General features: G+C 39.4%; 1 protein-coding gene across 1 annotated transcript; it reads right to left on the bottom strand.

The window, feature by feature from the left end:
• Positions 1–13338: 13338 nt before the first annotated feature.
• On the bottom strand, positions 13339–14029 carry LOC132652751 (small ribosomal subunit protein bS1m-like). The gene has a single exon (XM_060378673.1). The coding sequence runs from the start codon at positions 14016–14018 to the stop codon at positions 13470–13472; it is 549 nt and encodes a 182-aa protein (XP_060234656.1). The 5' UTR covers positions 14019–14029; the 3' UTR covers positions 13339–13469.
• Between the last annotated feature and the right edge of the window lie 1930 nt (positions 14030–15959).

Below are 15959 nucleotides of genomic sequence, written 5' to 3'. Positions count from 1 at the left end.
AGATACCTGATAAGCTAGGGTCACTTGGAAGGGGAGGAGGACCTCCCCTAGCAGTGGACTTGGAAAGGGACAGGGAGGAGATGAGGGAGGGTGGGATTGGGAGGGAATGTGGGAGGAGGTTACTGCTGGGATACAAAGTAAATAATCTGTGATTAATATAAAAATAAAAATTAAGTAAAAAAAACATCCTTAGTCATCAGGAAAATGAAAATCAAAATGACTTTGAGATTCCATGTTAGACCAATCAGAATGGCTAAGATCAAAAACTCAAGTGACAACACATGATGGAGAGGATGAAGAAAGGGGAACCCTCCTCCATCGCTGGTGGGAATGTAAACTTGTACAACCATTTTGGAACTCAATCTGGTGTTTTCTCAAAAAATTGGGAACAGCACTACCTCAAGACCCAGCTATATCACTCCTGGGCATATCCTCAAAAGATGCCCCACCATTCAACAAGGTCATCTGCTCAACTATGTTCCTAGTTGCTTTATTTGTAATAGCTGGAATATGGAAACAAATTAGATGTCCCTCAATGGACATCTAAATTATTATACATTTACACATTGAAATACTACTCAGCTTTAAAAACAAGGAAATAATGAAATTTTCAGGCAAATGGATGGACCTAGAAAAACTCATGCTGAGTTAGGTAACCCAGAAACAGAAAGACAGGCATGGTATACACTCACTTATAATCAGATATTACCTGTATAATATAGGATAGCCATACTAAAATCTACAGACCTAAAGTAGCTAAACAACAAGGGGGACCCTCGGGAAGATGCTTAAATCTCATTCAGAATGGCAAACAGGATAGACACCAGAAGCAGTAGAAGAGAGGGAACAGATGGGAGCCTACTTTAAGGTTCCACCCAACAGGGGATCAAAGCAGATGCTGAGAGTCACTGCCAGACTTTGGCCAGGGCACAGAGAGTGTTATAGAAGAAGTGCGTATGTGTGTGTGTGGGGGGGGGAGATAAAAGGACAAGGAGGGAACAAGAGCCCCACAAGAAGACCAACGAAACTAAATATCCTGGTTCTAAGGGGTACTCCAGAGACTAATGCACCAACCAAGGACTATATAAGGAGAGGACCTAGAAACCCTGTTCAGAAGTAGCCCATTGGCAGCTCAGTCTCCATGTGAATTTTCAAGTAAGGGAAGCAAGGGGTGCCTCTGTCATGAACTCCATTGCCTGCTCTTTGATCACTTACCCCTGGTGATATGGCTATTTCAAGCCACAGAGGAAGAGGATCCAAGCAATCTTGAGTCTACATAAGCTAAGGGCAGATGGCAGAGGAGGAGAATTCCCCCTCTCAGTGGACTAGGGGAAGGGAATAGGGGGAAAATGGAAGAGGAGGTGGAACTGGGAGGAGTTGAGGGAGGGGGCTTCAATTGAGATATATAATGAATAAATTGTGGAAAAAAAGAAATAAAATATTCTTTATCACAAAAAAAATTTTGAAAAGTAGAAAATTCTCTCCTTCCCAAAGCATGAACACTGTAGCTATGCTTTAAGTGTCATTTTAAAACAGTATGTGCTTTTATTTTTTTTAATTTTTTATTCATTTAAGACAGTATCTCCTACTGTTAAGTCTATTCTCAAAACCACAGTGTAAAGGAGGCTGATCCTAAGCTCTGGATCCTCATATATCTACCACCTCCTGTTGAGATTGTGGGAGTAAGCCAGTGAGAGCCATGCTGCCTTGTCCATCTGAAAGATATCTGTTTATGTCTGAGATCTCAGTATAAGAACCACGTGTTTAATATTTAGAAAAAAGGTGACATGTGAAGAAACTATTAATATAACATAATTTGGGGTAAAATCTCCTTGTTTTCAGAAAAAATGTTTAAATTGTAAGCATAAAAGAAAAAAGTATCTTCTCTGCCTCAGTTTCCTTCCTCTTCACTGTATCTGGGAGGCACCCCTCATCCCATCTTTCTATAGATCTCTCTCTCTCTCTCTCTCTCTCTCTCTCTCTCTCTCTCTCTCTCTCTATATATATATATATATATATATATATATATATTGGGAGGCATCCCTCATCCCATCTCTCTATAGATCTCTCTCTCTCTCTCTCTCTCTCTCTCTATATATATATATATATATATATATATACACACACACACACACACACACACACACACACACATATACATATATGTATATCTTTGTCCTTCTCTCTGTGTGTATCACCCCACCTCTGTATAATAAATCTCTTCATACCAGGAAAAAAAAAAAGAAGTGAAGTGCCAGTGCATTGAAGTTGTTTCCTATATTTGTAACTTAATTGATTGGATTTAAAGGCTTGCAGTCATTTTAATATTCATACAGATTTATTTAGCATAAACTCTTAGCTTAAACTACCCTGAAATCATGATGAGTCTGTTTCTCTAAAGCCACATACCAATACTCTATGTCATACATTAAAACAATGGCATAAGTTAAAACATATCTCTACCACTTCATTCTGTAATTGTTTACTATAATTTAGAAGGGCCTATCAGTGGACTTGGGCAGGGGCGTGAGTGGAGAAGGTGGAAAGAGGGAGGTATTGAAAGGGGGGGAGGGAGGGAGCTACTAGGGGGGATACAGAGTGAATAAAGTGTAATTAATAAAAATTTAAAAATAAAGCAATTGAAATTAAAAAAAGAAAGGATCTATACAAAATTTTCCTTCTTCTTGGCATTTTAATAGTTTTTTGTTGTTGTTTATTTGGTTGTTTTGTGGTATTTACATGGTTCCCAACATTTTAACAATGTTTTAAATATTTACTGAATCAGTGAAATAGCTTGTCTTTGAAATTCCTACAGGATACTCATGTGAAACTTTCTTTTTTCTTTTCTTTCTTTCTCTTTCTCCTCTTTCTCTCTTTCTCTATTTCTCTCTTTTTCTCTTTCTCTCTTTCTCTCTTTCTTTCTCTCTTTCTTTCTCTCTTTCTTTCTTTCTTTCTTTCTTTCTTTCTTTCTTTCTTTCTTTCTTTCTTTCTTTCTTTCTTTCTCTTTCCTTTTTTTTCTTCCTCTTACTCCTTTTCTCCCAGGCCTTTCCTTTCCCCTCCACTCCCCGAGAACCCACCCTGCTCCTTCCTTTCTCTTCAGAAATGGGGAGACCTCCATTGATATGAACCCACCTTGGCATGTCCAATTGCAGTTACAGTAGGCACACCTTCTATTGAGGGTACACTAGACAGTCCAGCTAGGGGAAAGGTATCGGGATCAGGCAGGAGAGCCAGAGACAGCCCCTGTTCCAACTGGTAGGAGTTCCACATGAAGAGCCAACCTTATATCTGTTATATATGTGCAGAAATCCTACGTCATGGATACTCTCTGGTTGGCCGTTCAGTCTCCATAAGTCCCTGTGGGCCCAGGATAGCTGATTCTGTAAGGTTTCTTGTGGTGTCCTTGGCCTTTATGGATCCTTCAATCCATCCTCTGATATCATAGGATTTCCCAAGCTCCCTTTAATGTTTGGCTATGATTTTATGCTTCTGTTTCTATCAGTTGTTGGGTGAAGCCTCCCTGATAACAGTTATGCTAGGCTTCTGTCTGCAAGTACAGCACAGTATCATTAATTGTGTCGGGGGGGGGGGACGCCTTTTCATGAAATGGCTCTCAAGCTGGGCCAGTCTTTTATTGTGCAGTCTTACAATTTCTGCTTCATCTTTATCCCTGTACATCTTGTAGACAGGACAAATTGCGGGTTGAAGGTTTTGTGGCTACGTTGGTGTCCTCATCCCTCCATTGGAAGTCTTGCCTAGTTACAGAAGATGACTGTATTATATCCCCTGTTGCTAGGAAGGTAGCTAAGGTAACCTTCATAAATTCCTCCTACTTTCCATTGTCCTAGGTTTCTAGCTTATTTCCAGTTGTCTCTCCCAGGACTCTCTTCCTCCATGGGACATCATCTGATCCTTCCTGCTCCTATCCCCATCCCCACTCCCACCACATCCCTTCCTTCCATCCACGTCTTATTTTTATTTCGCATTTTAAGTGAGAGTCAAGTGTTCGCCTTTGAGTTGTAATTTTTATTTAGTAATTCTTGTGTAGTTTAGGTCTATGGATTGTAGCATGGTTATCCTATACTTTATAGGTGTATCTACTTATAAGTGAGCACATACCACAGTTGTCTTTCCGGGTTGCCTCACGCAAAATCTTTTTTAGCTCCATCCGTTTGCCTGCAAATTTTGTGATGTCACTGTTTTTAATAGCTGAGTAATAATCCATTGGGTAAATGTACCACATTCCTTTATCAATTTTTCAGTTGAGAAACATCTACTTTGTTTTTAGTTTCTGACTATTATGAATAAAGCTGTTAAAGCTGTTCTGAACATAGCTCAACAAATATCCTTATGGTATGGTAGAGCATCTTTTAGGTATATACCCAGGAGTGGTATATCTGGGTGTTGAAATAGATCTATTCTTAGTTTTTTATTGTTGTTGTTTTGTTTTGTTTTTTTTTTTGAGAAAATACCAAATTGATTTCCAAAGTGGTTGTACAAGTTTGCACCCATTAGCTTGCTTCACATCCTTGCAAGCATGAGCTATTGCTTGAATTTTTAAACTTAGCCATTCTGACAGGTGTAAGTGGAATCTTATAGTAATTTTAACTTGTATTTCCCTGAAGACAAAGGATGTTGTACATTTCTTTAAGTGCTCCTCTGTCATTGGAGATCCTTCTGTCAATAATTCTCTATTTAAATATGTACCCCGTTTTTTTAATTGGCATATTTGGTTTGTTGTTGTCTAGTTTCTTGAATTTTTTATATAATTTCTATGTCAACCCTCTGTCAGATGTCTGGTTGGTGAAGATCTTTTCCCATTCGGTATACTGCTGCCAGTTTTTGTTTTTGAAGGTGTCCTTTGCTTTACAAAAGCTTTTTGGTTTCATGAGGTCACATTTATTAATTGTTGATCTTCATGCCTGAGCTGTTGGTGTTCTCTGTTCAGGAAGTTACCTCTCATGGCAATATGTTCAAGGCTATTTCCCCAATTATTTTTTCTATGGGGTTTAGTGTATCTGGTTTTACGTTGAGTTCTTTGATCTATTTGGACTTTAGTTTTGTGCAGGGTTATAGATATGGATCTATTTACATTCGTTTATACGTAGTCATCCAGTTAGACCAACAACATTTGTTGCAGATGCTGTCTTTTTTTTTTCCTCATTGGGTACTCTGTTTCTTTCTTTCTTTTTTCTTTTTTTTTTTTTTTTTGCCAATAATCAAGTGTCTCTAGGTGTGTAGCCTTACTTCTGGGTCATAGATTCAATTCCATTAATCAACCTGTTTTTTTTTTTTTTTCATGCCCAAAACATGTTGTTTTTATTATAATTGCTCTGTAGTACATCTTGAAATCAAGGATGGTGAGACCTCCAGAAATTCTTTTATTGTGCAGGATTGTTTTAAATATCTTGTTTTTTTTCCTGTTATTTCATATGAAGTTGAATACTCTTTTTTAAAGTTTATAAAGAATTACATTGAAATTTTCATGTGAATTGTGTTGAAACTTTGTTTTTTATTTTTTAATTTAATTTTATTTTATTAATTACACTTTATTCACTTTATATTCCCCCATAAGCCCTTCCCTCCGCCCCTCCTGCTCCCACCCCCCCTTCTTCACTCATGCCCCTCCCCAAGTCCACTGATAAGGGAGGTCCTCCTCTCCTTCCTTCTGATCTTAGTCTATCAGATCACATCAGGAGTGGCTGCATTGTCATCTTCTTTGCCCTGGTAAGGCTACTCCCCCCTCAGGAGGAGGTGATCAAAGAGCAGGCCAATCAGATTATGCCAGAGGCAGTCTCTCTTCCCATTACTATGGAACCCTCTTGGACACTAAACTGCCATGGGGTACATCTGTGCAGGGGTTCTAGGTTATTTCCATGCCTGGTACTTGGTTGGAGTATGAGTCTCTGGGAAGACCCCTGTGTTCAAATTTTCTGGTTCTGTTGCTCTCCTTGTGGGGTTCCTGTCCTTTCCAGATCTTATTATTTCCCACTTCTTACATAAGATTCCATGCACTCTGCCCAACCATTGGCCATAAGTCTCAGCGTCTGCTTTAATAGTCTGCAAGGCAGAGCCTTTCAGAGTTGAAACTTTCTTAAATAAATTGTATGTCTTCTGTAAGGAGTTTGGAAGGCAGAACACTCTGGATGGGAATGGACACAAGGTGTGTAAGTTTGGATCCCTGGTCTTACTTCTCTTTTGAAAACCTCCCTTCTTCCCCCTCCACTATGCACACACTGGAATATATCATTTATATGGCTCCATTCATTTCTTGAATTAGGACAAGTACTTGTCACTAAAGTATGGGTAGCCATTCTTTAAACCCTTTGTAAATATCACATTGTCATGTCTTATTTTTTTTAGTTACAGTTTATTCACTTTGTATCCCCCCATAAGCCCCTCTTTCCTCCCCTCCCAGTCCCACCCTCCCTCCCCCTTCTTTGCTCATTCCCCTCCCCAAGTCCACTGATAGGGGAGGTCCTCTTCTCCTTCCTTCTGATCTTAGTCTATCAGATCCCGTCGGGAATGGATGTCTTTTATAGCAAGATTATGAAAAAAGAATTATCATGAATGGGTGAATCCAATTGCATCTTCCATCAAAAATAGAAAGATGAATTTAAGTAACTTAGGATTTTTGGTAAAGAATTAAGGACATGGCTAGATGTACAATACAATCATGTAAACTTTAATGAGTTACTAGGTATGTTTACCCCATGTAAAGGTTAAATGTTACACTCATGGTTGTTATAAAAATATGCCTAAGACCTGCAAAAGAAACTACCTTGGAGGGCATATTTGTCTGTTTATCCCGGATGTTACCAGATACAGTCACCTTTGCTTTTGTTTGCTATGATCAAGTCCAAACTGAGCAAGCACTCTGGATGTCTTGGTACTTTGTCATTCTAGAACCTTCAATCTCAGCCGCTCTCTCACAACACTAGTGGCCTGACCAACGCAGAAAATCACTTGAATGTGAGATTACTTCTGTACCACTCTTTCTTCCCTCTGTCATTCATTCCCCACTTGCACTGGCTTCTTCATGTCCTTCCAGCTTACTCCTTCCTACTCCCTGTGTATCCTTCACAACACTTATTCTAATAAAGTCCTTATATTCTAATTTTCCCCTTGATGGGTCCAACCTGTCATGGTATTTAATCACTTGAGCCACACAAACATATAATATCCTGTGTGTGTGATTTTCTATTCATATTGGCAATTATTTATTTTTTACATTAAAATATTTTTGCACATGTTTATGTGTCTGTGCTTGTATAGGCCACATGCATGTGGAGTTCCATAGAAGCCAGAAGAGAAAATAGACTCCCTGGAGCTGGACTTAGAGGTGGCTATGACCTGTTTAGTGTGAGTACTGGGAATTGAACTTTGGATCTTGGGTTTTCTGAAAGTAACAAAATAACCTTAATCCTCTGGATTATTTCTCCAGCCCCAATATGGATAATTCTTGATTAAATTAACAATTCTGTAAAATATTTCTACTATGATTCGAGGCCTATAGTAGACAATATGGATGAAATATTTAAAATTCACTTCTCCACAAAGGGCGACAGGATATTGGCAGCTGACATAAATTTTTATATAACAGTCCTATCAAAACAATAGTCTATTGTCATTGTTTTTTGTGCCCACCTGAACTTGTTAGTACAAGCATATTGCTGAAGACATCACATTCTTTGATCGTAGGCTGCAGAGACATCAAGCTGTTAGAGATCTTGAAGCATCCTCTATGGTGGCTAACTTTCATAGCAACAAAGAATGATACGTAGCCCTCTGGGAAACAAAAGTCATCAACACCTTGGGTAAACTGGGTAATTTGGGCAATTTCTATGAACCCTGCAAGAGATTGTAATGACAAGCCTGATTTATAAAACAATACCCATGAAGGTTATAGGTGGGTTCCAGGCTTCCTATTTTCATATGATATACCTTGACCACAGGAGAAAATTCATTTGGTACTGTAATGGAGCAAAAACCCTTGGCTACGGAAGTCATAGCCCGAGGGGAGGGCCTACATTTAGGTTATGGAAATAACCAAAATGGACACAGTATCCAACTATCCTCTAATGGCCTATTTTTATACCTATATATTAGTAAAGTGTTCACCAAGCATCAGAGGCTCTTTTTGGTTTGTTTGTTTTGTTTTGTTTAGTGGACAGAACGTTAATCTTGGATACATAAGTGATCAGAGTGGAAAAAAAATAGTGACTGTAGAGTTTTCAACCCTAAAAAGTACAAATATACCACACCCCATCTCTTCCAAGACTTTGAAAATATGAAAAAGAGGGCAGAATGATTTAAGAGACAGAAGTCAGGAATATTCTATCATGGGTAGAAGGGGGACTGGGGATACTCCATCCAGCTGAAGAGATATTGGTACTTGATACTTCTAGTGGAAAGGTTTTGTTCATTTCTGTTTGTTTATTTGTTTGTTTTGTTTTCTACAGTATGACCATGAATTTGTTGCCCAGGCTCTACTCGCTTACATATAAGCAACAGTAACTGAACTGTTATACAAATCTTTTCATGTATTAACAATAAAAAGGAAAGAATATGAAGGTGGGGGAGTTCTGTGGGGTGCAGTCCTGTAGGAGTATCTTGTTTAAGTATGTTGTATACATGTGTAAAATTACCAAAGAATTAGTTTCTAAAGGACAGAAAAATAGTTACATAAATTTGAATGCCCTGTGTGGCTTTTCCACTGTGGTAACTCCATTGATGCTACTTACATCACAAAGCAAAAACAATATTTAATGTTTCTAAAAAAACAACAAAATAAAACAAGCAAACAAAAGACCTCTATTTGTTAGTCATTTATCTCTTCAATATTGTGTTTCTATAGGTGAGATCTTTCCCCAGTCCAGACATTTGGAAACTCACCTCTAGACCATATGAATGGGGCACTTGGAAAGCACAGAATAGAAAATTATGAGTGAAAACCGAGTATAAAACAAAGTGTATTTGATTTACATATCGCATGTAATATATTATGTGTTATTATGCTTAGTACAGTTCAATAAGTGCCCATTTCCTCTTGGGTGGTTACAAGATTTTATTTATCTGTGTTGGCTATCAAATTTTACTATACTTTATATATTTCTAGAGAAAAAAAAACTGGGATTAAAGAATAAACAGGAGAATCCTGTAATTAATGAGTTCTATGAAGATTTAGACAGGAGCAGTTCTCCTTTGTCTCCATTTTATATTCAGAGTCCAATGTTAGAGCTTACTTGGCAGTGTGGGAAGTTGGGTACAGTGTTATGTGCCAAGGAAACAGAAAAATAACTTGGTGGTTCACATCACAGATAAGAACATTATGCACAGAGGTACTTCACTCTTAAATTTCTTGGAGTGATTACAGGAGGAAGAGTGAAACCAGTCAGAGTGTGAGACACAAGAGTGCAATGAGTGGTAAAGTGTGTGGGGAACCTAACGACTGGTCCAAGGATGTTAACTATTAAGTTTGAACATAATTTCAGTGCTTGTTTTAATATTTTATACACATAAAAATGTATTTCTGAAATATCTCCTGATCAATTGCTTTTTTTGTGGGATTATTATACGACTTAATTATGTCCTGGGGATTATTGTTTAGATGGAGTTAGCCAGTATAACTATTCCCGAATTATAAACAAACAATGTGTAAAATTTTAGCTAACACCTAAGCCTATAGCTAATCCTTTCTTACTTGTTCAGGTTTATCTCAAGTATAAAATTTGCATTATAATGCTTAATGGATCAGTAATTTATGCTTATGTAAAAAACTGTAATGACTATAGTAAAAAAAAATACTGGTAAGATAATTTTTTCTAAGAAATAAAGTTTTTCTCATCTTCCCTAGATATGATACGTGTTTAAATGTGTCTTTATACTTTTAAGTTATGTCATTAATGAAGTAAACTCTGAAAATTTTGGTTTAATGTTTCTTTTACCTCCATTTGAAATTAGTGAGATAGAAACAGACTTTCAGATATAGCCTCATTGAGATTGACAGACCCAGCAACTACAAAATCAGGCTCTCATAGGCACTGGTAGAATTATGACATAGGGCAGGTAGTGGAGTGCCTGCTTAGCACACAGGGGAGGATGGAGTTGGATCCCCAGCATTCACTCTGCAGCTCCTAAGTACATCCGGGCAAGGCAGAAGCAAGAGAGTCAGAAGTTCAAGATAGCCCTAGTTCATGGAGTAGTTTGAGGCAGGTCTGGTATGTATGAAGCTGTTGAAAGATAGGCAGAAGGGAGGGAAGGATGGAGGGAGGGAAGGTTGAGTGAGGAAGGGAAAGAGAGAATTGGTGAAATGGTGAGGAAAGGAACTCATCTGCCTTACAGGTAATACTATGAACTAATACAAATGTTTTAGAGTACAGTGTAGCAGTACTTATCAAAATTACACACACATGCATATTTTGCCACCAAAAGTTCTATCTTAACTATTTGAAAAAAGTGTCTTTCACAATTACCAGAGACGATTAATCGAGTTTTGTCCATAACAAAGAGACGGTTTTTATGGTTTTAAGTTCCTCTCACCAGAGAGGGAGGACATATTCATGGATGGACTTCTAAACAACAGAACTGTGCATATGGAATAGAGGGAGATTTAAGAAAACTGACTAGAACCAGGCCACAGAAGATGACAATGCAGCCACTCCTGATGAGATCTGATAGACTATGATCAGAAGGAAGGAGAGGAGGACCTCCCCTATCAGTGGACTTGGGGAGGGGCATGCTTGGAGAAGGAGGAGGGAAGGTGGGACTAGGAGGGGAGGAGGAGAGGTTTATGGCGGGGATAAAAAGTGAATAAAGTGTAATTAATGAAAATTAAAATAAAAAAAGAAAACTGACTAGAGAAATCCAAAACAAAGCAGTGCAGGGAGAAATAGACTCTGCAACACACACTAAATTAAGCAAAATTCACTTTTTTATTATTTTTTTACATGTTTTGTATTGTTTATTATTATTATTAGTTACATTTTAGTAACTCTGTATCCCACTCCCTTATTCCCTCACAACCCACTCTCCCTCCTTCAGCTTCTCCCTGCCCCTTTCCAAGTCCACGGACTGGGGAGGACCTCCTCCCCTTTTGTCTGGCCCTGTATTATCAGGTATCTTCAGAGCTGGCTGAGAAGTTCTCCTCTGTGGCTTGGCAGAACTGCTCCTCCCTTGGGGTGTGGGGAGTCAAAGAGACTTCCATTGAGTTCCTGTCAGAGATAGTCCCTGTTCCCCTTACTACGGGAAACCAATTGGTTACTGAGCTACCACGAGCTTCATCTGAGTAAAAGTTCTAGATTATATCCATACATGGTCCTTGGTTGTAAAAACAGTTTCAGAAAAAAACCCTGCGCCCAGATATATTTGGTCCTTGTGGGGCTCCTATCCTTTCCCTGTCATACTAACTCCCCTTCTGCCGAAGGTTTGGTTATGAGTCTTAGTATCTGCTTTGAAACACTGCTTGGTAGGGTCAAAATTCACTTTTAATAGAAGGAAATAAACTGCAAAGGTGGAAATCAAAATAATTTTTGTAAAACTGAATTAACTGATATAAAGAGAATCTAACAACATTAGAGGAGTATATGGACTATGGCGTTGTTTGAACTGCAGTGATCACATGTTGACTGCTACTTAAAAAATGGATTCTGGTTTTAGGTCCTCATCAGAAAGGCTGTTTGCTATAGTGTAAGAGTCTAGAGATTTGACTTTGATTACAGAACCATTCCTTGTTGCAGAATACTGGGTTGTGCTTCCCAGTTCTTCTTTCCAAACCATTCCAGAAGATGTATAAGACCGTATCTGTGAAATGACTAAGAGGTCTTGGAAGGAAAGTTGGAAGATGGTTGATTGGAACAAAAATGTGGCTTCTCCCTCGCCGGGATAACAATCTGCTGTAGAAGATGGCTTTAAAAATCTACCTATCTCTCTTATGAATATTGATGTAAAAATACTCATTAAAATACTTGCAAACCAAATCCAAGAACACATCAAAGATATCATCCACCATGACCAAGTAGGCTTCATCCCAGGCATGCAAGGGTGGTTCAACATATGAAAATCCATCAATGTAATCCACCACATAAACAAACTGAAGGAGAAAAACCACATGATCATCTCCTTGGATGCTGAAAAAGCATTTGACAAAGTCCAACACCCATTCATGTTTAAAGTCTTGGAGAGATCAGGGATACAAGACACATACTTAAACATAGTAAAGGCAATATATAGCAAGCCTACAGCCAACATCAAACTCAATGGAGAGAAACTTAAATCAATCCCACTGAAATAAGGGACAAGACAAGGCTGCCCACTCTCTCCATATCTCTTCAACTTGAAGTCCTAGCCATAGCAATAAGACAGTTGAAGGAGATCAAGGGGATACAAATTGGAAAGGAAGAGGTCAAAGTGTCACTATTCGCAGATGATATGATAGTATACCTGAGTTACCCCAAAAATTCAACCAGAGAACTCCTTCAGCTCATAAACACCTTCATCAAAGTGGCTGGATACAAAATAAACTCAAAAAAATAAGAAGCCCTCCTGTACACAAAAGACAAAAGGGCTGAGAAAGAAATTAGGGAAACAACACCCTTCACAATAGCCACTAATAACATAGAGTACCTTGGGGTGACATTAACCAAACAAGTGAAAGACCTGTTTGAGAAAAACTTCAAGTCTCTGAAGAAAGAAATTGAAGAAGATATCAGAAGATGGAAAGATCTCCCGTGCTCATGGATTGGTAGGATTAACATTGTGAAAATGGCCATCCTGCCAAAAGCAATCTACAGATTCAACACAATTCCCATCAAAATACCAACTCAATTCTTTTCAGACCTTGAAAAACAGATTCTCAGCTTCATATGGAGAAACAAAAAACCCAGAATCTCCAAAACAACCTTGTACAACAACAGATCATCTGGAGGTATCTCCATCCCCGATCTCAAGGTGTACTTCAAAGCAATAGTAATAAAAACTGCAAGGTATTGGCATAGAAATAGAAAGGAGGATCAATGGAACTGAATAGAAGACCCAGAAATAAACCCATGTACCTATGAATACTGGATTTTTGACAAAGCAGCCAAAACCATTCAATGGAAAAAAGATAGCATCTTCAACAGATGATGCTGGTCTAATTGGATGTCTACATGTGGAAAATGAAAATAGATCCACATTTATCACCCTGCACAAAACTAAAGTCTAAGTGGATCAAAGACCTCAACATAAAACCAGATAGGCTAAATCTGTTAGAAGAAAAAGTGGGGAACAGCCTAGAACTCATTGGCACAGGAGACAACTTCCTGAACAAAACTCCAACAGCACAGGCTTTTTTTTTTTTTTTTTTTTTTTCATTTGTTACAACTTTACTCAATTACTTAGTCACACGTCTCTAACTGCATTCTTGACAGCTTTTTGGGCTCAAAACAGGTACAAATGCACCAGGCAGAGTTCATTTACTTGTTGAGTTGTTACTCTCTTGATTTTGAGTCTCTGCTCTCTTGGACTCCTAAGAGAACTGCATCAGCCTCCAGTAGAGTTGTATCTGTGGTCGCGCCCAGGAACCGAGATGTCAGCTCAAGATCGAGGAGCCGCAGCCGAACCCGGGTGCCTCTCTGGTATTTCTCGCCATCCACATTTGGTCTTGTACATACACAGTGAAACTTGCCACCAAAATCTATGTATAGATCATCCTCCACAATATGAAAGATCCGTCCAATGACCAGTCTGTCCTTGGCAGGCCCCATCTGTGTCAGTGGAGAGTGTCTCAACATGGACGCAAAGGATTCCACAGTTTTTGGAGGCTCCAGTCCGCCGTGCTCCGCCTTCCGCTGCAGCTCTGAGTGTCGCTTCAGAGCGCTCGAGAGGCCACCCGCGTGCGCCCGAAGAGCAGAGGGGTCGTGGATCGCGCCCTCGGGGCCGCTGTCCGAGCATGCATTTCGAAAGGGCTTGGAGAAGAGAAGCGCTCTCAAGAAACGGCTCCCAGCAGTCCCGGCATGGAAGCCACACAGCGCCGCCATGACGCCTGCGCGACCCAGCACAGGCTTTAAGAGCAACAATCAATAAATGGGACCTCATGAAACTGAAAAGCTTCTGTAAAGCAATGGACACCGTCATCAAAACAAAACGACAGCCTACAGATTGGGAAAGAATCTTCACCAACCCTTTATCTGACAGAGGGCTAATATCCAGTATATATAAAGTACTAAAGAAGCTGAAAAGCAACAAACCAAGTAATCCAATTAAAAAAACGGTGTTCAGAGCTAAACAGAGAATTCTCTGCAGAAGAATATTGAATGGCAGAGAAACACGGAAAGAAATGCTCAGTGTCATTAGCCATTAGGGAAATGCGAATCAAAACGACTCTGAGATTTCACCTTACACCCATCAGAATGGCCAAGATGAAAAACTCAAGTGACAACACATGCTGGAGAGGTTGTGGAGAAAGGGGAACTCTCCTCCATTCCTGGTGGGAATGTAAACTGGTACAACCACTTTGGAAGTCAATCTGGCACTTTCTCAGACAATTAGGAATAGTGCTTCCTCAAGACCCAGCTATACCACTGCTAGGTATATACCCAAATTTGCTCAAGTACACAATAAGGACATTTGCTCAACCATGTTTGTAACAGCTTTATTTGTAATAGCCAGAACCTGGAAACAATCCAGATGTCCATCAACAGAGGAATGGGTACAGAAATTGTGGTATTTTTACACAATGGAATACTACTCAGCAATCAAAAAAGATGAAATCATGAAATTTGCAGGCAAATGGTGGGAACTAGAAAAGATCATTCTGAGTGAAGTATCCCAGAAGGAGAAAGACAAACATGGAATACACTCACTTATATAGACCTAAAAGATATGATAAACATAATGAAATCTATACACCTAAAGAAGATAATCAAGAAAGCAGACACGGGGTATGATGATCAATCCTCATTTAGAAAGACAAATGGGATATGCATTGAACGTATGACAGGAGTCTACCGCAGAAAGCATCTGAAAGACTCTACCTAGCAATGTTCCAAAGTAGATACTAAGACTCATAACCAAACCTTCGGCAGAGTGCAGGGAATCATATGAAAGAAGGGGAGTTTGAAGTGGAAAGGATAGGAGCTCCACAAGGACCAAACATATCTCGGCACAGGGTCTTTTCTGAGATGGACACTCAACCAAAGACCATGAGAGGATAAAACCTAGAACCTCTGCTCGGATGTGACCAGTGATAGCTCAGTAATCAATTGGTTTCCCATAGTAAGGGGAACAAGGACTATTTCTAACAGGAACTCAGTGACTGTCTCTTTGACCTCCCCACCTCCCAAGGGAGGAGCAGTACTGTTAGGCCACAGAGGAGGAATTTGCAGCCAGTCCTGAAAATACCTGACAAAAGGGAGTCATATGAAAGGGGAGGAGGTCCTTCCCTATCAGTGGACTTGGAAAGGGGCAGGGAGGAGATGAGGGAGGGAGGGTGGGATTGGGGAAGGAATGAGGGATACAGTTGGGATACACAATTAACAAAATGTAACTAATGAGAAAAATAAAATTAAAAAAAAATCTAGCACAAAGCATATTGCTGGAAAAATCAGATAGAGGAGCCACCTGGAGAGATAGTAGCTGATTCAAGAACACATACCCTCGTCTCCCAGGAAACTGTGGGGTTGACTCTGGTAAGAGTTGTGCTTCTGGATCTGGGCAACAGACACCGGAGAACCAGTAGAAGACTGCTAGAAACAGATGTGGCATTGATGCTACATGACAAAACACCTCAATTCCTAGTGCCAAAGTTCAAGTTAGTGTACATATCTGAAAGCCTGTGTATGTATGTTTTCTCCTTCCCTCCCTTCTTTCCTCCCTTCCTCTATCTTACCCTCTCTTCTTCATTCCTACCTTGCTCCTCCCTTCCTTTCTTTCTTTCTTCCTTCACTGCCTCTCTCCTTCTCACCTTGACTCCCTCCTTT

The sequence above is a fragment of the Meriones unguiculatus genome, chromosome 3 (genome assembly GCF_030254825.1).
Source record: "Meriones unguiculatus strain TT.TT164.6M chromosome 3, Bangor_MerUng_6.1, whole genome shotgun sequence".
Lineage (NCBI taxonomy): Eukaryota > Metazoa > Chordata > Mammalia > Rodentia > Muridae > Meriones > Meriones unguiculatus.
This window is presented reverse-complemented; position numbering and strand designations above follow the sequence as displayed.

Coding starts and splice junctions, on each gene's coding strand:
- LOC132652751 (XM_060378673.1), bottom strand. CDS start 14,018: ATGGCGGCGCTGTGTGGCTTCCATGCCGGGACTGCTGGGAGCCGTTTC.